This window comes from Zerene cesonia, chromosome 22 (assembly GCF_012273895.1).
Source record: "Zerene cesonia ecotype Mississippi chromosome 22, Zerene_cesonia_1.1, whole genome shotgun sequence".
Classification (NCBI taxonomy): Eukaryota; Metazoa; Arthropoda; class Insecta; order Lepidoptera; family Pieridae; genus Zerene; species Zerene cesonia.
The window spans coordinates 16,900-41,892 of NC_052123.1; the positions used below are offsets into that span (position 1 = coordinate 16,900).

Genomic DNA, 24,993 nt, shown 5'->3' on the forward strand with positions numbered 1-24,993 from the left:
TATAAAGTGAACATTTGCAAAGATTACCACGAATATTACTGAAAGCGCCCCCTATTACTAATATTAACCCTTTCTCCTTTTGTACTCGGTAAAAAGTCAGCATCGCAATTCAATTAAAACACTTGGAAAACGTAAAAGTTTTTATTATAATTTCATTGGAACCGGTCAGCGGGGTTCGTTCCGACAAAAACTCGTTTCCAATCCCGCCTAGTTGGAGATAACTAAATATAAAACGCTTCAACACCATTTGCATTCGCAAAACCTCCGGGAGCGCCGCAATCTCGCAAACACTCACGAAGATACATTGTCCGTTTTATTATCGGAAATCGGGATGTACTCTCGCGCCAAACAGCCTAGTCGAATCAGACTTTATCTTCTCGGCAGTAAAGTTTAAAGTGACTGTTTCGGCGTTCCTCCCCTCCGGCTGCAAAGAATAAACGAGATAGACATGCACAAAAGGAGGGTTATTTTGACAATTGCTTCTGAAGATAGTACTCCCCTTATAAATGTGACGCTAATTTATACAAGTTTATGGCGGGAAGCAATTCACTTAATAGCTTTGTTAGATTCCGACTTCTTTTTATTGTTCAACCACGGGATAAAACAAAATTATTGACATTTTAGACGATTATGTATTGAGTTATTTCTTGGTAAAATGGTAAAAAGGAAAACATCGAAGGATTCGATGAAAAGTATAAAGAAATTGATTCCTATATCAAAAAAATTCTATTTGGGCTTATATTAACATTGAACATCGAAGAATATACATATTATTCAAGTCATCTAATATTATTCAATGAATATATGTACATATAATATTTGGAATAAAGAAAAGTATTACGATAAAGCGTCCGCTAAAAAAAAAGAATCGTAAAATAAATGTTTTCTAATTACATTGCTCTTTCGTATTGTTCACTCTTATCGTTACACTGTTTCAACAGAGCATGTATAATACATTTCCTCGGTGCAAGCTAAACTCGACCTTATATCGTATCGCTAACATACAATTTTATTACGACATGACTTTAGCTCTTGTAGAACTTTAGTGTTTGTGGAGAGCAATCTATTTCCTACTTTATTTCAAGATGATAAAGTTAATATTTGTTTGTTTGAGAATTTGCTAAGTTAATGTCAAGTTTAAATGCATTGCGTTGCAATCTATTTTCTACTTTATTTTTAAGTGCCTACATTTCATTTTTAAATGTGAGAATTTTCTTTAGTTGCGGTAGCTTTTAGCGAAAGGATAGTTTTTGGTTCAGTTAATATGACGTTCTTTAGTTACTTACTGACGACTATTAAAGTATTTATGTGAGACCATATTAACTCTTCACATAGCTATGAGTTGCTCACAATATTATAGTGCAGGTATTGTTGTGTTGATAGCGTTGCAACGATCCATTCCCTACGTTGTTATATAAAGCTCCACTCCTACAAACATTCTAACACGGTGAGTGCGTTAGGTATAACGCTTTAATATGTAAGCAAGTTTGTGCTAACAATTCCTTTCTGCTCCTAGTGTACTTTCACATTAACTTATACAACGATTGACTATTATTTATACGTCCGTCAGGTAGGAATGTGTTCTGACAAAAATCTTTAGTTTTCTTTATTCGTGTGCTACGAATAAAGAGAGAAAATTCATTTTGTAAAATGATAAAAAGTTAAAACAAAAAATACTGCGTCTAAGAAAAATTGAAATAGAAAAATTTTGATCACGAGGCGGGATTCAAACCCGTGTTTTTTGCCAAACCGTAGTAGTAGTAATCGAATTTCTTCTACTTTTTCGGTTTTATGTGCCTAAAACGCGGGTTCGAAGTGCGCCTCGTGATCAAATTTTTTCTATTTCAAAATTTCTCATTTAAAAAAGCATTTCAATGCTATAAAACTAAAAATTAAATACTGCGACTATTAATATTTTTATTTATCTACGACAGTGTCTTGGCTACTGTCAGTGGCACTGTAGTTCAGTTGTAATGTATCGCTCTGCCGCTGACACGGACGGGTTTATGGCAAGATGTTAAAGTAACAGCAGCTGCATCATCTCATAACATACAGTGCTATATGATTTGTGTAAGTCTAGTTTTTAACTAGTGCAGAATGGTCATTGTAGGGCGATGATTTTAATTATTTAATAATAAAGCATTTCCAATAAAGAATACGGATAATAATTTCGTATATCATGGTTTTCTGTATCTTTAATTCCAGAAAATTACACCATTATAATTTAAAGTCAAGTAGGACAAAAAAATTAAAGATACAGCTATTTGGTGTGACACATTAATTAAAAAAGTAAAATGAAATTATATAATAAAAATTTTTAAGCACTTTCTTGAGATAGTTGAGATATTTCATGTGTATGGTTTTACGTACTGAGAATCTTAATACTTTAAGACGGATTTTGAGTGGGATTTCTTAATTATAATTTCTTTCGAACACTTTGAAATGTAATTTTTTGTGTAATTATTTTGTTTTGAAAGTTACAACCTGTCTGATGTTTATGAATTGAAAGCCTCTAAAATATATATTTTCACATTTTACATTTTTTATACATACAATGTTATAAAGGGTCCATGGGTCCCTAAAATATCAATAGCCTTAGCAAAACTATTGTAAATTACCGGTTAAAATACTTAAATGATGAAGGAAATTTTTCGATATCATTTTGCACTTTTATTCCCTAGTTTTACGAGCAGCCAATAGAAATAGGGAGTCGTTGAGAGAATCCTTATTTTACTTAAAAATGAAAAGATATATAACAGGTCGTGAAGTCGAGCTGATATTTCCAGCGATTTTTCTTACATGACAATAGAAACAAAGAACCAACGTTGCAGCCAACATCAAGCATTGCTTTTGAGAAATGTGTCGTCGCACGCAGCGGCGCCGCTTGCCACCGCTCGTGTGGGAGTATAAAGCTTATGGCGCGTCTACTTGTCGGTGCATTGTTCTGTGACATCGATCCGAGGCTCTTCTGAGACTGCGATGTGTATTGCTTCGGTTGGCTGACGAAAACATCTTTTATTAAACACGTGATGATGTTGGTTAATGATTTTGTTTTAGGTTAGATATTTTAGATGACAGTAAAATATGATATTTGTTGAGCATAGATGTTGGAATACTACGAAAGAAAGGTCTTCGTGGTTCAGTTTGGTTATTTTTTAATAAACTTAATCTAAACCGTATTAATATACTTAATCCTAAAATGGCCTTAGTCTTGTTGTTTACCTTGTTGCATTGAGTCAAGAACTTACATTATCTTTCCTTATTTAATATGTAATTCATATTCTTCACAAATATATTTTTTTTAATTTCCAAAAGCCAATAGGTAGGTAAGCGTTTTATATAAAGTTCTACTCAATTTTTCCTTATGTACTTTTGCGTATGAAATACTGTACAAACACAATAATGAAGTTATCGATATAAACTCGTGCATGTACAGGGAACACTAACTCCCTTGGACGAACTTTCACAATGCAGTTGGAAGCAAGTTCCCATTCAATATAGTATAGAGCTATAAAGTCATAAGCTACCTTAACTACTTTATGAGATCAGCGATCACGGTGAGTGCCTCTGAGAGGCCAATTATGTGAGGGCATAAACTTTAAGTCTAATGCCTTCTTTGCTCTTTGAATCATTGAACTTAAATGTTGGGATTATAGAAAGGACAAACTCCCAACTCAGCCGTTTATTTATTCAACCGAACCTTACGAAGTTTGTTTGCATGTCACCTTTTAGGTCCTTGTAAGACTTTAATTTACCAATATAATTACACTTCACACTAATTTTATAAATGTGAAAGTTTGTTTCTTTTGTCCGTCAATCAATCTGAAACTACAGAACGGATTATGATGAAAATTGGTATACAGACAGGATATGAGATGACTTGGGTGATAGGATTTTCATCCCGATTAAATGCTCGGTAAAGCCGCAGGCGAAAGCCAGTTACATATAATAATTAATAACGTTTTAGCGGTATATAATGTGAATGGGATATATCATTTGAACATTTATTTGAACCAAAACTACCATTCGTGGTATCGTATTTGTTGTAACGGGTGGGTGCACTTAGAGAGCGAACTAAACATTGAGACATTAGGCGAGGTACCTTTATATGGAGTGATTTCATGTCGCCGAGACAGTTAAAGCTGAGCACCACAAAAATTCAATTCCCAGGGTTAATTGGATGAAGAGGATCCAGTGAAAGGCAGTTCATTTCACACGCCGCTAAATGCGAGCTTATTCATTCAAACACGGCCCCATTCAGTCTTTTAATTGAATTCTGTGCTGTCTTGTTTACAATTTGAGAACACAATAAGAGATTGCGATCCTCCAACACTCCACCACTCCACACGAGCGCCGCATTCCGACTTTACAACGGAATTAAAACCGAACGTATTTATTATTTTATTGGACGCCTCGAGCTACCTTTGGAGCGGGGCTCGTTATAGTTTTCGAAACGTCGTGTTAAATAAAATACCAAATAAATTTTATATCTGTTGCGCAGTCTACTATTTCTGAAAGAATGCTACGTTATTTCTATTGGTGGAAAGTTCGAGGCTACGTGATATAAAATGAAGTCCACATTATTTTCGCGGTCGCAGTCGCATTACTTTCCTTACACGAAAAATAAAAATTTCTCCTAGTTTTACGTTATTCAGCACTCATGTGGATTCATTTAAAATCTTAAAATTTTGTGCGGAAATATCGAGACAAAAGTGGATAAGGCAGTGAAGTGGTGCTATGCTGGATGGTAGTCGCTAATAGAGCCAGCTATTATATCAACTTTATATTAACTTATGTAGTTATACTATACAGACATTATGAGAATATACGTAATTCTGTTCGTGATGAAATTTCGTTTCCGGCGGGTCCTGGATGCTCATATACGTTACCCTTCCGTCTTATCCTGTAATCCCATCGGATCCCTTTTGAGATTGCTCTCACATCCGAGGGCAATAATTGTAAGTACTTATGAGTTATGAGTTGCTTCAACTACGTTTGACTCAAAAGATCTAAGTCCACGCTTGCAATGCAATGCTCATTTTGCAAGTACTGAGTAATTATTGCTATTAACCGATGCGGAAATGGAAAGTCACCATTTGCCTGGAACTCCAATTAGTCACTCTTGTAAAAGAAATACTTATTGATCAGAGTTTTAGAGTTGCTGCAGTTTACAATAAAACTGCACACGTGAAGTAACAACTGCTGTTATATTTTCACGTAACAAATAACACAAAGAATTGTTTAATATCAGCTCGGCGCGTACGGTGCATAATTCCAGCCACGTTCAAATCTTTTGTTAGTCGCGTTTCCTCGACTTCTTTTAGTTTAAAAGCTGAAGTTATGCGGCTCTAAGAATAGGTTCGTTAGCACGTGACCTCAGACGTAACGAGATGTTCTGACCGACCCGAGGAGCAACTGGAGTTCTGAAGAAAGCTACACGTAGCGACTAGCGGGCTTCTATAGAACTGCATCACGTAATGCTAGGAATGGCTCTACGAGCTACCTTTATTGGGGCGACGCCGGAAGGGGGTTCAGGTTTTCATTGTATGCACAACTAGCTAATTGTCCAGACTATGTCTGAGTTACAACACTTGTACATGTTATATTTATGACACGATACACAGCTTAAATACTGGAATCATGTACCTTGCAGACGGTAATTTAATAATAAATTATTGAAATATTAGCATGTGTCCTGGAATAGTTGTACATATAATGTGTGAATAAATTAAGATTGGTAATAATAATTTATTATAAATTATAAGAATACACATAAAAAAAAAAACTTCTACACGCACTATCGTTTTTAGAACGCGTCGACCTTAAACGGGTTTTAAATGCTTATATATACAATACTATATGTTGGGTGTTCTTACACCCAACATGAAATGTACTGTGTAACATTGGTTCAGCAAAATTGTAAAAATACAATCAGAAGATGAAACAAATTCTAATTAACGTTGAAACTTAACAAGTACGTTCTCGAGATGCTCAAGCGATTGTCCTCTCAATTTTTTTTATTTTTATTATAGTCTTCTAAGAATTTTATTAATGAATTTAAATATTTGGTATATTTAAAAGTTTTTATTATCATTTTTATTATATTATAAGAGTTAGTTAATCTATTAAGATCGCTTTGAAGTAAATGACAATCATAAGAGGAGATCTTTCTAAATATTTTTTATCATCACTATTGTATAAAAATGCGAATTTAAAACACACTCATAAATGTCAAATAAATAAATATCGTACAGTAAGGGACCGACATGCAAACCCTTAGAGACACCGGAGGTAAAAAATAAAAACAATTTGATAATACAACATAGAAACACGTAAGCTTAGTACACTCTTGCCATTGTTTCTGTTCCTGGTGTCCCGCCAATTTTAAGAGATTTGGTCTCGTGGGCATACAAGACGTTGTATTACTTGAAAGATATTAAAGCCTCTGTCTTAATCTAATTGGCGGCTGAACTGACTTCAACCTATTGTAAATTAGTGTTGCTGACGTAATATCTTCGGAGACGGAACAAACTTTTGATAGTTTTAAAGTAAAAACGAGATTCTAAAACGGTAGGAAACAAATTTGAACCGCGAACAAATTTCAATTTCCCCAGCTCCTTAATATTAACATCGCTCAAACAATATGCAATCTACCTTCATTTTGTCAAAGAAAATTATACTCTTTGTGCGTCTAATAGAGTTTTCATTTCCTCAATGTTTGATAATTTACATTAAGAGGGTCTTATAATAAGGATGAGAAAGAAAATGGGCTATTACGAAGCTGTTTGAAGTTGCGAAGCTGCTTCTGGTAACGATTTTGTCAATGAAGACATTTTGGCGTCCGCCCGTGACGCTGTTCTAATGCAATCATCTTTACTCATTTTTTCTGTCTCATACATATTTTATTTTCAAGTTTTCAAGTTCAGTCTTCTGTCGTAAAACCTATCAAATTAACATTAAGCAACTGTCTAATAATCCATAGTTATATCAAAGGTAATAATCGAAGGATATCGCACTTACGTTACTCGCTTGCATAAGTTCCTCGCTCTCCTCGTGTTATATACTAATGGGTACTACTGTTCTTACTTCCGTCTGCTTCACTGAATTGTAACATAAAGCCATCGTTCATCAGGATCCGCATTCATTTATCAAACCTACAAGTAAACACATAAATATTAATTAAATCTCGTGGCGACCACAGTACGCTTCATAATGAGCAATTATTTCTTCAAGTTAAATATTGATGAGATTCGTCCATGAATACATTACGCTCGGCTTTGGCTTTTTACATTTTATTCAAAGCTCCGAGCTTACATAATTTAAAAGCAAATCAGTTTATAGGTACATATATACATTATACATGCACACTGTTGTAATTGTATAATGCTTAACTATGATGGAAATATTTCTTAACATTTAAGAGTAACAAAGTTCATAAAAATAGGTATTTTCATAGGAAAAATGCAAAGAAAATCTATCGAAATATCTCGTCGTTTATCGTAGAAATGTAATATCTATGGACATTAACTGAAGCCGGGTTGATCAGCGTCGAATCGTCGAAGTAAATTAGTGTAATTCAGGCGGTGGGGTCATTTAATGACTAACACTCAATTACAGCTCGGGATTACGAGGCCCTGCGCTGCTCGCATGTGACCTTGTGAAGGTTATAGAGCTATTGTAACATGATTGTAACAAATACATTATTTGTACCTGTTAGCACAAACGCTTAACTTTCATTAGGAGTCGATGTGTGTACAATATTACTGTCTCCTTTCGAACATATCCATCCTACGTATATACTATATACTTTGGGGTACCGATTTTTATGATTCATTATTTCAAAGCCTTCCGTGAGGCTTCCCGTTATAATTTGTGTAACTCTGGCATTTTGAATGTGATTTAGTTTTTTTGTTTTTTGTGATTATTTGTAATTTTTATAAATGAAATCCAACGAAAAGAATCGTTAAAATCCATTCAGCCGAATTAAATAGACTTTCTTATCTTAAAATAATAAAAATATTACAAATAAACCCTGACTATATTGTTTATCGTTGTAATAATAACTATCAACAACAATAATGATATATTCTGGTATATTTTAATATAAAATGATATTAGCTTTTACTGGTACAGCCGTATAACCTTGCAAATAACTAGAGCGATGGAAATGTACTAGAAAAATACTTCAGTGCTCTCTCGAGACAAATAAAGTTGAACACTAGAATCGTAGACATAAAGTTAGGTAGTTTGTAAGACCTAACTTGCGTCTAGATTCTGTTCCAGCGATTTCTAAGGGTTTGTAGATCTTATCAGATCTGTAAATTGATCGAATACTTTAAGAGAGTTCAAATATTTTAGAAAAACTATTAAGTACCAGTGTTTGGACTTTGGACAGTATAGTTTTAACTGTATTCCTTACCTACTTATACTTGTTTCAACTCGCGGATCCGACTGATTAACGGACCTATATTAGAGTACCGGCATTAGTATCTATACTATTTAGAAATTTGCCGCAATTTTATAAAAATAACCTAATATTTATATAAGAATAAATAAAAAAAAATACATTTATTCCAAGCCATAATCGTTGAATCAGTTAAAAATGTTCTGTACAAAACACTGAAGAGGTTAATTATAACATTGTATTAAACTATTTTCCGAAGTCAACATCCATAAGTACGTCTTTATGTCTGAATTGTGCGGGTGCTGATTCACAAAGAAAGGTAAAAGTGTATAATTTATGCATGCCTTATGCGAATTGGCTAAACTTTTAACGACACTTTCAGATTAAGTCGGAAAAAATAGTGCCTGGAGAGGTACGTGGCGTGCTCTGTTTAAATGTATAAAGTTATAAGGATTTTAGGTAAAAGTTTTCACTTGTACTGGCTTCATTTTTCCTGTATCTACTTATATACTTGAATAAAGTTTATCCTACTACTCTGTTAGTTCTGCCATTCCTACCTTGTGTATTTCAAGCCTAAGCCAGTAACAGATGTCTTAATTAAAACTATCTACGGAGAGATAAAAAGAAACGTAAAAGTCGCTACAAACGAGATGTCGGTGTGGATTTACTGCCGCCATTACTACTCGAACCCGACCGAATTAAGCGAACCAATCTCGGGCACATTCATTACTGACGGACGGGCTTTTTAATTTCGCCGGGTAACATTGCGCTTCGTTTGACCCTTATAAATGCAATTTGGCTTGAAAGGGAGCAAATTGATGAGATTAATGTTAAATCTTTATAGCGGATGCTTTAGGGCATCCCTGAAAGCTCTCGCTTTTAGTGCACCGTACCGATCCCATCTATGTTATACGTAGTGGTGTTTTTGGAGGATCAGAGCTGTATCACAATATGCCAAGGACTATGAATTAACTCGTGCTATTCTAATAATTTAAGGGTATTGTTTAGAAATAACAATTCCTATATAATTATAATACGAATGATATAAAAATGTCTATAAACGAAAACAAATATGCAAGCCACGCCATAAGAAAAAACATAAAAAGTGATGAGATCCCATGTTGCCAAGGCTGTAATTTTCTTATCATTGAATCTCCAATTCAATTATTTTTGAGCATGTAATATTATTTTATGATTATTTATATTATAGCAATGTATAAGATAAATCCCAGAGGAGATTTGGTTCGGAACAACGCTGTATCCTATTATCATTGGTGAGTCGATAAACAGAACAATAATCCCAATAGCGGGATCTCAATTAAACAACAATGCAAGCTAGCTCATTACTAGCTCTGTTGCTAACAGAATTTCTATACGGAACAATAACAAGTTCATAATACATTGCTTCTTGTGTACTATAATAGCTTCTCGAACCACCTATGTTAAAAGCAATGAGATACGAATTTGCAAAGGTATTAGTTTAGATACATATTCAAAACAGAGCGTAGATGTGTTTATCTTGAAAACTGTTTTTATAGAGGTGTAAATTGTTTTCCTGCTATACGTAAGGTTCGTAGTAGTCGTAGGTGTTGTATTGCGTTTATTGTACATATAATAACATTAAATTTTTTAATAAGACATTTGCATAAAAAGTTCATATTTTTGCACTTTTTGAAATTGATAAGTGTCAAACACATAGTCACAAACAATCAGTCAATAAAACTTGTATTTATATGATTATATTATATCTTTTAGTATACATATTTACAGTTATTTGCATTTGCCCGAGTTCGCCTCTAATTATGTTTCCTCCTCAGAAACCTTCATTCTGTCGTGAAATGACAGATCTTTTTCCATTTTATGATGAAATTGTAATGTAAATGAATATTATTTGTTTATTTCAATACTAATGTAGCACAGCAGAATAATAAATATAGCATGAAACGAGTCGTCGCAAATATGCATAATATTAAAGAAGTCGTGAAGTTCGGAGCCTAATATTTTGTATTTTGTACTCTGTACATTTCGCTCTCTTCCACTGATTATATGATGTTCTGTGATAGGAAAATCCACTCGGATTTAGTGTTACACATTCTTTAAGAAGAACATCAATCATCATCGGCAAACTAAAAGATTGATATCAACAAAATAGATGTGTTCATCAATGTCCCACTTCTTTAGACAAAAATATGAGTACAACGACCCCCGAGCCCCAAGTGGGGGCCGAGAGGGGGCGAGGGGCAGCGGAGGGGGGAGGGGCCCAGCGAACTAAGCGTTACGACTAACAATCTGCTTAGCATCGATCCGATAAATTGGATTAAATTCGGCTCAGCTTAGCGGAAAGTTTTGCATGTGTACATTCTTGACCTATAAAGTTTTGGCATTTAGCTGGCGCTTCTTTGTAATCTTGTTTGGATAACGTACATTAAGGCCTCCACCGAGACCCTTCGGCAAAGGAAGCTTCTTATTGTCGCGTCTATAGGCCTAGGGGTTACTAATGGACCATATCCTAGTACAGTTTAATCCCGTTACTGATAAAACATTATGTAGTATAGTATTCTTCTAATATCTACTAGATATTACTATCGAAAGACTTGTACAAAGTATATACAAGTTTTTCGTCGCGGCTTCTCTTTATCTCACCACATCCGTTCAGCATACACATTCCCATCCTCTGTCCTGCCACCCCACTGTTTATCCCAACAAAAAGTGGATCAGACTGTTCGCTAATGTTCCATATTGAAAAAAAAAATCATGGATAATCATCATCAAAAATATCTCCTCAGCAGTTCAAATAAAATATATAATATGTATAATATTATACATTCGAATTTATAATTAGTGGGCTAGCGTTGTTAGAACAGAGAAAACATTTGGTATTGGTGAATAGGATGATAAGTTGTTAAGTTTACGTACTGCTATATCGGAGGACAAGATTAGTTTTAACCTATCAGAATTAACTATGCGACATGCCCCGTGGTGTTGTACAAAAAGCGCAGAGCCGCCTTCGTTTTGTTTTATAACAAATTTCAAGAAAGTAAGTAATAATTGCTATGGTTTAGCTGTAAATGAAATATTAGAATTATTCAACATATAAAAGAGCTGTTCTGTTAGTAACAGTATGACTGTGACTTAAAACAAAAACATAACTGTTACTTATTTCGAAATGTAGAAATTTTTTTCTAGACATTAAGAAAAAATATTGACACTGCTTAATAAATAGTACTTTGTATGAAGTAGTTTTATTACCTTACCGCAATTATGATTCTGCTAAATCTCAAAACCTCCTGGATATCACGCGTAAATAAATAATGGTTGACCTTCGAAGAAATTAAATATAAAAGCTTTATTGTTTAGCTTTGAAGATCTTAGTCGTACTGTGTTGTTGTGTTTATCAAATACGGAACAAGATCTATAACCTAGTATTAATTTATTTCTGTCATAGCGGGTAATTGGGATGGTGGTTCGCCTGATCGTAAGCGATCACCACCGCCCATGAACATTTGCAGGGCAAGGGCCGTTGCAAATGCGCTACCCACTTTAAAGGGGTTAAGGGTAAGGAAAGGATTGACGACACGAATAAAGGAACTCGGCTGAGAAGGGTGAGGAAAATAATTCGGTCCTCCAGTCGGTTTCATTCGGTGAGTGGGGACTCACTGAATGAAACACATAGCATGCTACTATTTCATGCCGCGAGCGAGCTGGCCCAATTTGTGCCAAATATAAATGTTAAATACATGCTTCAAATGTTAAAAGCTAGTCATAGTTGTAATCATGTTAAACCATTACATTTTTCTTATTAAAAATAGGTTGAAATAAACAAGTTTTGTTAACTTTAAAACACGCTCCCTGGTGTCTGTTTACATAATCATAGATATTTTTCTTTATACTTTTCGTGTTTTAATAAAATAATATTTAAAGTCCGTGCCTGTGTCTGCGGCTGCTACTCAATATCAATATTGATTCCTTTTTCTTTTGTTTTATTCAGTTTGAAATTAATCTCTTGATCTGGAATATCTTATTGTCTTTTGAATAAGCGTATAAAATCATTTCTCTTTATCCTTCAACGGTTTAAGTAACAAAATACTTTAACAATATAATAAGAATTGTATAGCGAAATATATTTTTATAGTATGTCATACACACCCACCTACTGACAGATATTGAGAGGTTCAATTGAATCCTCATTTGTTTAAAATTAAAATATCAGAAATTTCAACTTACGCAGTGGCGAGCCATTGTTATCTTTGTGTAATTTTGTAATTAGGTCTAGTGACCTGTTCTAACTACCCAAACATAACAATTACTCGATTTTCATTTTAAAGTATTGCTTAATATCTATTCTGGTGTTTATACACAAGTCTGTACTACAGACTCCAGTGCATCTCAAGTGTGCGTACGGCGTAGTGTGTGTACGCACCACGCTTTACACACAAATATATCTCGTAGTGGTGTGCGTTGTGACAGTCTTCCTTCCGATGTTCGGAACTGAAAATATAATACTAAAATTATTCGTTTAACTAAAGTCTAAACGGGACGTGGGTATGCTACTGACTAGTGTTGTACGCCCACTTCTGAAAATAATACATCAGAATAAAGCAATATTACTTTTCGGAAATTATTTCCATCTATATCAATTTTATCTTGTCCGACAAGCAAAAGTTATTAAGTTCTTCTTTATAGTTCAAGACCGTTTATATTGGAAACCAATAAAAGAATAACTGTGCTTTTTCGCAACCACCGCTAAGTGCGCGTGCTTCCTAAACTTTTTTATGAAAACAAATAAAGTAATGTTTTATTTTGCTTGTTTCGGCATTCTGTGTAACTTCCGATCAGAGTGATTTGAATCGGGTAAACGAGCAAATATAAATTTGTCAATCAAAAATGTTACAATAATAATTTGTTTATCTAAAAATATAACGATTTTACATTGGAATATTATTTAGCACAGCAACGTAAAGGATTAACTGGTATTAAAATATTTTCACACTGCAGTAGGTTGTTTTTCAAGTTAACGTTTCTTTGTAGTTCTGTCTATTGCGATGTCATAAAAAGGCGCAAACATAGGGTTTCGCGGCATCTGTCGCAGAACATATAGTAGCCGCTACAGGAGGCACCGGCGTCGAATGGAATGTGAGTGGGCAAGCTTATAAGAGCTAGTGATTTAGCAACAAATGGCTGTTAACGCGATGGAATCGTAATCGCTATCATCCAGGCGATCGATACAGCGCGTCCTGCGCGCCGATACACGACACACGACACACGACACACGACACACGACATTGTACACTTTTGGGGATCTGCTATGCGAGATACACGAAACTGGATGATGATACTGTGCGTAGACTAGCCAATACCACACGAAATGTCGAAAATAATGTTGCAAAACTAAAATGGCATTGACTAGGAACTTACCAGCATTTTGTTCCTTCCTAATAGCAATACATGCAGTTCATACAATCATACAATTTCTATACAAACGAGAAAGCAATGACACCTTTATACATGTTAGACTTACTCACAGAAAAAATAAGATGTTTGGAAGGAAATGTTATATTTGTGTGCTAACCACTTGACGTTCTTCCTCAACATTAACAAGCCTCCAACTTCAACTTAACTTTACTTCGGATCCGTCTATACTACTGTATACTGCGGTGTTACTCGCTTACTTGTTCTCACCCTTAATGTAGTGTTTTTATATAATATTTATCTATATGTATAAAATTATTGTGTCACAATGTTTCTTTCTTTCTTTTCTTTCTTTCAATGTTGGTTACCATACTCATCCGAAACGGCTGGGCCGATTCTCACAAAATCCTCCTCCTCCTTCCTCCTTGTCAGCTATGTCCGTTTCAGAATCCCAGAATCCCACAGCGACTATGCTTTGTAAGAAAAAAAGTCTATGTTATTAAAAAAATACTTTTACACATAAAACCATAGAAAACTAACATGTATGTATAAAAATATTTGAATTGGTTTAGACATAATACCTAGCAATTACTAGTTACAATTTTTATGTAAAGCAAATAAAAAAAACGTAAAAATTCTTAATCTTCGATCTTATATTTTATGTTCATATTATGCCGTTGTCCGCTCGTTTTATGTACTATATATCTTCCAGTTGTGTAAATTTAATACCTTGTTAATAGGTTTCGTTACTCATAACGAATAGTAGTATATCTCGGATTTAAGACTATTAGGCTCGTGTTATAGGTAAAGCCTCGCATCGCAAATGTGTCGTGGGCCTATGGAATCCCCTGCACCGTTCAACTTTACGAGCCTCATTAAATTACATCCCCGTTTTGGAGGCTAATAGCTTTTAACGATGTTATAAAATTATATGAAACGTGTCATCCCGGCCTGTACTTGAACGGAATAATTTTGTCAAAGCTTTCGTTAGCTTTTTAAAGGGTTGCTAATTTATCCTCTAATGGGGCACGGGGCAGGCAGCGGGTAGCGTGTTTGTTGTGTGTCCTCAACTTTAGAAGTACACGTGGAATATATATACATACATATATTTAATCTATAATTAATTTTTATAATTATAGGTTACGAATCGTGTGGCAAATTAAACAATTCAACTTTATAGAAACGTTACTTTACAATTATCATCTCACATTATCTTACATCACACATGGCATGGATTTATAAACTAAAACAAATTAAATAGATGGCTCTATAAGATGATGAGCGTTTCATAGCACCCGATTCCCTTCAACTAGCTGAGATGGAGCAAAACTTAACAAGTAATAAACAGTAATTGTTGGCGAGTGATCCCCGGAGCCCTAATTCAAACATAAATGTACTTTGGGCTCTTTAGCAGATACTTGTGTCGAGTGAGAACAACTTATAGACCGCGTATTGTGTCATTTATACTTTTTTTTTAATATATTAAATATTTTCTGGAATAAGTGTGATAAGGTACTGTTACATAAAATTACTTTTACACATTGCTACTGGTAACTGTTCCTTAGGAAAATACATATAATCGATATAGGAAAATTGATGAAAGAGATTATCAAAGATAGACTTTTGGCTGAATTGAATGAAGCCTGCTAAATAAATGCTTATTGTGGGAGTCGAGCACGCTTCGGCACGAATTGCTAGCTCGCACCGGGGAAGTACCACACCCCCACAGAAAACCGGCGTGAAATAGTGGCATGCCACTGTGTTTCGTACGGTGAGTGGGGGAGCCGGAGGCCCATTTCCTTTTCCTCATCCTTCCCAGTCCATTCCTTCTTTCCTGTCATTAATCCTTTCCTTTTCACTTACCCCATAAAAGCGGGCAGCGCATTCGCAGAGCCACCTTTGCGAATGTTCATGGGCGGTGGTGATCGCTTACCATCAGGCGAACCATCAGCTCAGTTGCCCGCTATGGCATAAAAAAAAAATAAATAAATAAAAAGTATGACACAAAATTACGTGAAGTTTTGTATATAATCGTAGAATGCAGAACAGTTGAATGCTTTAAAATTTTTAAACAACAATGCTTGATAGAAGATTTTAACGATATTTGTAATATCCTCTCCATATGGAGTCAATTCTTATGCAGTGGAGTAGTCACTAGTCACACGCGGTAATTTGCAACTATTTGTATGTAATTACTCAGTTTATTAGTGTGTCGCGAGCTGGCCTTGTAACTATGCGACCCTATTCAACGTTAATGAAACTTTTTAAGCCCTTCATTAATTAATCCTTTCATCTCATGAACGCGTATACAATGTTATATCTTTTTGACACGTTCTTGAGATTATTTCAAGTTGTTTTATCGTCGAGACGTTTTTATCATGAAAAATTCCGAGCGCCATTAATTGCTGTTTATTTTTTATGAACCTATAGGGGGGCTTTGTTATAAGTTTCTTATAAATTATAAAAACTGTTTTGGAATACAATGAAATGAAAGGAATATATTGTGGGATATACCGTGTATAGTTTATTATTTAAAGTGAGTTTATATGTAGTATTGTTATTTTTTTTCACACACTGTCCCAGTTAAAAATATTTTAGTATTCAAATACTCCCTTACTTGGCCAGACTTGGCTCGACGAAACGCAAAGCTTCAAAAGTAAGTAAAAGCGTATGACAAACGACATCATTATTCATTGTGAGTAAAGTTGAGTACACTTGTAATTTTAGTGATGTGATTTGTCGCGGATTTGTCGTATAACATTTATTTACGGCGCAAAAATGTGAACTCATATCCCTTAACGATATTACGCTCGTGTAACTGATTTGTATGTAATGATTGTCGGTCTCCACCACCGGCTGCCAGTTTGTCTCTGTGAAATATTAATAGCTGTATGTTTGATATAAGTACCCACCGAATCTTGTGAATTGATTGTGTTAACGACATAACAATTGTACCAAGAAAAACGTCTGCTACAAGAGCAGAAAGTAAATGGAATTGAGTCTTAAAATATTATAATGTAGGTAGGTGGGGGGAATTGGGAAACAAATGAATGTCGCTTTGTATCCAACACATGGCTGGCGTAAGCACTCGCAATAAACAAAATGGGATAAGGAAATGGGATGTGACATCCAGATGGGATTTCAGTAATAAGCTATAGTAATTACTTTCATTTAAACGTTCTCAATTAGATTGAAGTGTCTGTTTGTAAAGACAAGGTGTTTTCTGTGATGCATACGATTGAATTATTTCTATATCATCCAAGAACGACTGTGTCCTTATCCGTATGTATGTATGTCTTATCTGTTTGCTCTGGTAAGATCCGAAAACACGTGAATTATCTTGGCGATATTATAAAATGGAAAAAAAACCTTCGACACTATTATTTTAGTGAAAGTTTATACTTTATACTTATGGATTATAATAATAAACATATTAATGAAATGAAATAATAAACTCAGAGATCTTACAATGTGAATTATCGAATCTCTAAACTCAATAAATAGAAAGTATAATGTACGTCTATATGGCTCTAATGCAAAGTTTATCATTTAATTACGTTCGAATGGGGTCCTTGGCAGAGACGCCATCAGCGTAATGCTTACGATTAAAGTGTATGAACGGATTACTGCCAATTAGCAGTATCACTAACAAGCATATATAGTAATTAAGTTAATTTGCATGTCCTGAAACCGGGGGTCGACCCTAATTACAATAATTGACTAAAAAGGAACACGCGAGTAAACAAGACTGTCTATATGTTGAGGGTTCGGATATATTTAATAGGAAGTCAGAAAATCACGAAACAGTATTCTAAAATATTAATGTTTGATACAATTTTTAGTTAATATTATTTTATTTACTTTACTCGTGAGATCAGCTCGACAACGGCTATATGGATGCATTTCTATACTGAAATAGTTTATTGCATAATATTGTATAATTCAAAATTGTGTGATTTTAAATTATGTAAGCTATTTATATCTTTTATTTCGATGAGCTTACAGAGATACACAATAATTTGATACTGTTTACTCAACTTCAGTTTTAAAGAAGCTTAAAACGGGAAAGGAAAACATCGTGAGGAAACAGGCATGTCCAAGAATCAAAAGTTCGACGACATGTGACATCTGCCAATGGTGACAATTATGGCCAGAACCCTCATAGGAGGCATGTGTCCTAGCGGTGGGGACATATATGGGCTGATTGTGATGTTGATGATGAACAATTTTAGAATCGGAAGCTAAAATACAACTAAATCACCCGCCCGCGTCTTATCTCGCGTCTCGAGTGGATTTCCCGTTATCGCTTTCATTCCCTCCAAGTTTTATTATCGCAATAAATTTGCCAAAGTTATCAGCATGCTTTAGTCAGTCATTCAATTTGTCTAGACAACAGTTCGCTCGTTGAGTAAAATTTGGCTCACAAGGCGTTTATTTTTGTTAAGTAGTGCTCTTATGAAGACGTTGTGGTTATCATAACGACACGTATATAAGTCATAGCGAATAATCTAATTATCGAATATAAATTTTTGTTTTTAATTATAATTGATGATACCACCATTGAATCAGCACTATCACTACATAGTACAAAGCATAGTCGCTTCCCGCGTCTGTATGTACATAGTATGTATATATTTAACTTTAAAACTACACGACGGATTTTGATGGGGCTTTTTTAATAGATAAGAGTGATTCAAGGGAAAGGTTTATATGTATAATAAAGTCTATTAAACTATTCCATATTAAATGCCTGCGAAGCTACGGGTAAAAACTAGTTGTTATAAAAGGACGAAATTAAAGAAATTAAAAACAGTTCAAAGGTGATGTTAGCGTGTAAGGAAAAGCCCAATAATATATGATGTAGTTAAGGCGGGAAACCCCGACGATCGATACGCAGCGTGAGGAAGGCTTTCCGCGAACTTTCTTTTATCTTTTGTTAACGTGGAGGAACCAATTTATGTCGCTAAAACATAATATAAAATAAAACATTTCACTTGCGCGTTTCAGACTACTGTGTCGCCAATTTCTATAGAATATGATGTACCTAAATATGATAGGAAATGAACGCTAAGTATAGTGAAGCTAAAGAGGTAAATTGTCTTTTGTAATGAATAAAACGTTTGAATTGGAAAAAAAGTAATGCTTAAATGCACACCTAGCCAGACTGAAAACATAATTTTATATAAAAAAAAAATAATTATTTCCATCGCCTATATGACTACCTTCTTGCATACATATTAAGAGAGTTATTTTACATTTTCACGTTGTTGACAATGGACTGTAAGCATTTAGGCGTCTGCGTATCATAACGGAATTAAATATTCATATTAAATACCGTCTCAAACATTTAATTTCTCAAATGAATGGTTGATAATATTTGTGACTTTGTACACAATCACCTACGAATAATACGAAATTCCTAGAATTCGGTGTATGAACTGTCATATGTCTCATATATTCAAAGGCTAGAGCTACACTTTTCTTACTAACAGTACAATATTACCATCCCTATGTGCACAGGGCCCTACAACCATACTCCTGCAAGGGTCTCTTTCCTCTAGACCCGCATTCCGCGGCCCTCCCCGCGCCGAGGCCGTGACAAGAATTTTAATATACCATTTCGGACGGATTGTGGCGGCTCTGCCAACTTGAGCCATGCCGCTTTTAGATTGCATTGGATTAGGGTTTTTTCTTGGATTTAGTTTAGATGAGTGTATGAGAGGCAGCTTAGAAGTAAACGTTCCCGAGAGTTATTTGGTGAGATTGATGGAACTGACATTCATTGTTGAGTACCATCTAAAAGTGAATTAAAATATAAAGTGCGAAAAGAAATGTCTTTAAATATCTGATAATATTATATTTCCATAAAGTTCTTCAATAAGTGGTTTAATTAGTTAAACGATTAACGACTTGCCATGAAAATTAGCAATTTACAACGCGTGCGTGGGTGTTCCAGATTTAGCGCTTATGAACTAGATTTGGTTACGTTTAATATGTATAATTAATTGTATATGTTCAGATTGAGTGATCGTTATGTGTTATTCTGATGGTTGAAATTATTCTAAGACCTAAATGTTTTAGAATCTTTTCGTTATTGCGTTAAAACTAAAATTAAAACGTTTTGAACTTTTTAATTTTAGTTTTACTTTTCCTACTGGAGGTAAATTGCATTAATTAACGTGTAAAACAATATATTATACAAATTCGCCACAATTTTTTCACCACAATCTTTGAAAGTATACGCGACCATGTATGAAAAATCTTAAAAATTGTAAGAATACACCTTTCCTGGAATGTATAAGCTAATAAACAAAATACGTATTATTAAAATTTAAGTTTGAATTTGTGACGATATTTTTCATTTGGGAAAATAACCAGGAAAATATTTATTTAGTTCTATTAACATCTCGTATTTATGGAAAGCTACCTCACAATCCAGCTCTAGCTTTTCAGAAAATACAAAACTCAATCTAGAAATAACGTCGCGTATCGAGATTCGTGAGTAGCAGTAATACTATTACAGTCGTTGTGATTCTCAGCGCGGCGTCTCCAGACTATCCGGTAAATAGGATGGATTAATTGAGTTGAAATTCAAACGTGTGTGAAATACTAAAGCAACTGGTGAATTGGCAAAACTAACTCGCTAGTTTGCGGACGAGCGGGTGGCTCGATGAGGCCCTTCATTGCAGCTGCGAATAAATAAATAATCGAGTTGTATCATTTTGAAATTGTATATATTCCAGTGATAGGTAGGTATAGACATAGGTAAACCCTTTGAAAATGTGTGGTATTGTGATACCGGAATGGGATAAATGTAACTCGGTCAGGCTCTACCATAAACATGGCGATTACGTAAGAATGATATTTTCTTCCCTTCGTAAAAGTCAAGTGGGTCCTAACCTCAGAATTAGGAATTATTTACAAGAGGGCGTATTTGCGCTGCGATGCGAAGGCTTTTAATAAAATATTAACGGGGTTTGAACTTGATTTAGTGCCGTTTTGTCTGCTCCTGGCTGTTGTATTTTTTATTTGAAAAGTTCTTACAACTAATTTTATTACTGCTTTCTTGAATAATTTGTCAGCTAAATGCGCATTATAGTCATTAGGTTATGATTCTAATTGGCGGAATTTTCAATTATTTTGCTAATAAAAAACCTCAATCCCTATTTAATTAAGCATTTAATAATTATTAATTTTGAAAAGAGAATATTAAAAACTTAAATTCATATACCCATTAACAAATATCTCTACTAAACGATTCATGATTTTATTGATCGTTGATATAAGATGGAAAAAACGACAATCTTAATTTTTAATATCCATCCTCACATTATATTGTTTAAAGTTAAAACCGACACGAAACAAAGTGTCAGCGCTCACAATAGAGCAGCAGCGTTCCCACCGCCACCAAAAAACCGATAAACTTACGTCAGCGAAACAAGGGTTGCATAAAAGTTACATTTAAATAGTTCCAACATTAAACTGGAGGAAGTTCGAACAATAAAATGATTGTGTTGACCGCACGAGCGGCAACTCATTAAGTTAACGGCAAATTATTTTCCGGCAGGCGGCGACCAGCCAGCCCTAGTTTAGACTTGTTATAAAACTAGCTTCAGTTGCCCGTCCCTAAATGTAAAGTGGTCGTTTTAAAAGTTGTTTCTAACTGCTCATTTCAACATTAGCATAACGATTTATGAAATAAGCTTTGAGCGTGAGTGAGGTCTTTGTTAAATTGTTCACAGACCGAAACTATTCAGTTTTCCACCGCCCACGTTACATGTCAACTTGTTCACATTAGTTTCACGCATAGTGCATAATGCAAGTGGATCATTAGAACACCTATAGTGTGTGTAAAAAGAGAAAATAATTTTTATGATTCTATAGCTCCATGTAGGTGTATCTTCTTACAATGGTCCTTAATTGCGAAGGACACCGATTGTATCAGAACTTTGTTACCGGTGAGTAGCTAAAGAAAGCTTCCACGAGGTTCACCCGCCACCCCGTCTGTTCGAAATTTGTTGTCATTAAATTCAATTCAGCCTCTAATAACTTTGCTCTTTGAACAATGTATTTCTAATTCAAATTACTGTCTAAAACAAACTCAAAATTCAAAGTTAACTAAGAAAACGCTTTTAAATTTCTAATTTTGGAAGTTTCTGGACGCTTCTAAATCAAAACATAAACAAGTTAATTTTTCGTCATTCGTCTTCGAATTCAATTTGGCAATTCCCAACGATTTTCGGATGCTGGAATATATTTTCGTAATTTCTCTTAATGCTAACGTTTTGAATAATATTTACGTAAACAAAATGATTAATGCTTTTAAAATAAGGCTCGTTTGCATTTCTAGAAATTATCTTTCCTTTAATGGCTATTTTTAACCGTGGTATAAATATGAATATGTTTATAGCACAATTTAAACACAGTTCGATATAAATTAACATTTATATATAATGGTAACTATTAGTAATTTAACAAAAGGTAATATATGTACTGTAACCCTCATTTCTTTCGCAGGCTTCTTTCCTGCTGTGTTCACTGACCAGAGCAGTTCTGAGCGCTCCCTTGCTTCTCTGGACGAAGCTGAGCTCTTTCGCGATGCTCCTCTTTACCCTCCTCTTCAAAACTCTGACACGTATCGCTTCGACTCCCAGCCAAGCCTTCAAGATATCAAGCAAAACATAGAAAGTGATCAAACGAATATAGAAAACGAATATTTTTATAAAACAGACGATTCTGTCCTAAATCAACCTGATATAGAAATAAGAAATGTTAAAACATTTGATGTTTATGATGAACCTGAAACTAATATTGAAGATAGTGTTGTAGTGGCGCCAGAACGTACTGAAAAAATAGAGTTTATCCAAGTTGTTGAACCGCAGAATAATGTTTTTGAAATGTATGCAAATGAGAAAGATTTTTTCACTCCAGATCATGTTTATAACAATGAAAATCCATATAAGCCTAATATAATAGCAAGCGATCTACCAACAGAAACCAGAGAACCTAGTGCTGGTTTTATAGTTGCACCGGGATCAAATTCCGATGAAGTCAAAAGATTGCTAGACGAAGAAACTAAAGTGGAAGATGAAGATGATGTTAAAGAAGTGAAATCCGACAGCAGTGATACTGAAAATGAAACCAGAACGAAACGCAGCAGTGGTCAGGCTTGGGAGAAACCAGCAAAGGTAACAATAATTCGTTAATTAATTTTTTTACAAAATAACAGTTTAGAAGAAAACTTAATGTTACTTAAAGATAATAAAATTATATATCAAAATCATAACAGCGTTTAGAAGAATGTATCGGAAGCACATGCACCCGATTCAAATTTGTAATACATTGATTTAGGTGCTGTAAAACGTTTCCATTGTGATGAACTTAAAATGATGATGTAACCAGGCTCGTCGTGTGAAAACCGGTGACACAATACTCAACATCCGCGGGGCAGTCCGCGACGCGATCGGGGACGCGGGGGCGGCGCCGGGGCCACGGGCCTCCTCCCGAGTGGACGCCTTCGTCATCAGACCCTCGCCGGTCATGCGGGACGAGCCCAGGGACCAGGCGAGGGAAGCGGAGTCTCGAAGGGAGCGACAGCCTCCACAAGTGGGTAGTTTCTTCAAAAAATATTCAACATCAGTCGTTAGTTTTCAAAAACTATAAACTTATTCACAGATATAAAATGTATACAGTAGGCACATGTTTTAAACATAGAACAATTGACCAGGGACTTGTATACTATTTACATAGTAGCATCCAGATTTACATATCAATTGTTCTTTAATGTAACTTTAATGTTTCATTTTCATACTGTTAATCATTAACAATTTTGTTTTACTGCTTTTGCAACCTCTGATCGGAAATCCATAAAGATCAGGCCCAAGGTTTACATATAGGATTTTATACATAATAAGAGGAAACGGATACACAATACGCAATTTAATATTAATTGAATAACCTGTAATTGGTTCGAAGAAATTGCTAAATGAATTGTCTGTATAGCATCATAAACTGCAAAACAACGCTCAGTTGAGTTTATTTGTTAGCCAAATAAATAGCATGTTACCTATTCCGCTCTAAGGTTTTTAGAAAAAGAAACTGTAACACGGTAACAAATCGCTATAATCAAGAAATCTCTTAATTATTGTAGTAGGTACACTGAATTGCCTCTTGTACAAAATGACTTGAAGGATTCTTGCGAGCGCAAAATAAGCCACTCTCAACTTAAACTCAATTAATTTGAGAGGCTTATTAACGGGGTCTTTAAAGAGAGCCCCTCAAATTGAAGTTCCTTATTTTTTTCGTCTCAATTTTCTTGGTGAATATATTTCGTGATTTTCAAATTTGAATAATTTTTTTTCGTCTAGTGTAGTGAGAGATTTGATTAATGTTGCGCATGTATGCGTGAGTGTGTGTGTGTTTACATTCTCTTAAATGATGGCTGGAATTGTTTCATTATTGAAAAGAGAAGTGTTATATTGACGTAGTTGTAAAATTATTAGCTTACATAATACTTCATAAACAACGGAAAGTGCTAAAGTTAATTATAAATTTTACTTTTATTTAGTTAATCATAGTGCTAAATTGTGCTGTTTCTTTTAAGTCCTTAACTTAAGAGAGCCTTTCGTCGTTTTAGACCACCAAGGATGCCTATCTACATCTAATTCCTTTCTGTCTTTGAGTGCTTCTTATAAGTGTATTCAGCGTTATTGTGCCTCGATAAGGGACCAGACAAAGGGTCCTCGAAACGGAGACATCTTCAAGATTTATTACTGAATTTAAGACCACAACCGTTAAATTAGGCATTATGTAACTTGGAAAGTTAATAGTCGACTCTTCTATTTTTAATTTAGAATGAATCGATACAGCTTCGCTTTAAGACTTATTTTTTGCCTTTGATAAATAGACGTTTCAATTTGCGAGCGAATATTACAGTTTTTTTATAGCTATATTGTTCTATTCAGTCGTGAATGTAGGTTAGTTTAGTACGATCCTTGATGCCCGCACGCATCCTGTTAGTTGAGGCATAAACACAGACACAACATTTTTGAGTAACCTCACGCGCACGTAAATAATACAGCCGCGGCGTGAGTAGATAGTGATTGAAGTACCTAGTCTTGCCATAAATATTGTAATAAAGAAAAAAGAAAATTGTTAACTGCAAATAACATTTATTACTT

At 34.7% G+C, this 24,993-nt stretch overlaps 1 protein-coding gene across 1 annotated transcript in view; it reads left to right on the forward strand.

Annotated features, from left to right (window-relative positions):
• The window catches only part of LOC119836039, a 47,280-nt gene that overhangs the window by 12,380 nt on the left and 9,907 nt on the right, over nt 1-24,993 (forward strand). The window contains exons 3-4 of the mRNA XM_038361250.1: nt 22,331-23,001; nt 23,216-23,419. Coding sequence (XP_038217178.1) covers nt 22,331-23,001; nt 23,216-23,419 — 875 coding nt within the window. The remainder of the gene's footprint in view (nt 1-22,330; nt 23,002-23,215; nt 23,420-24,993) is intronic.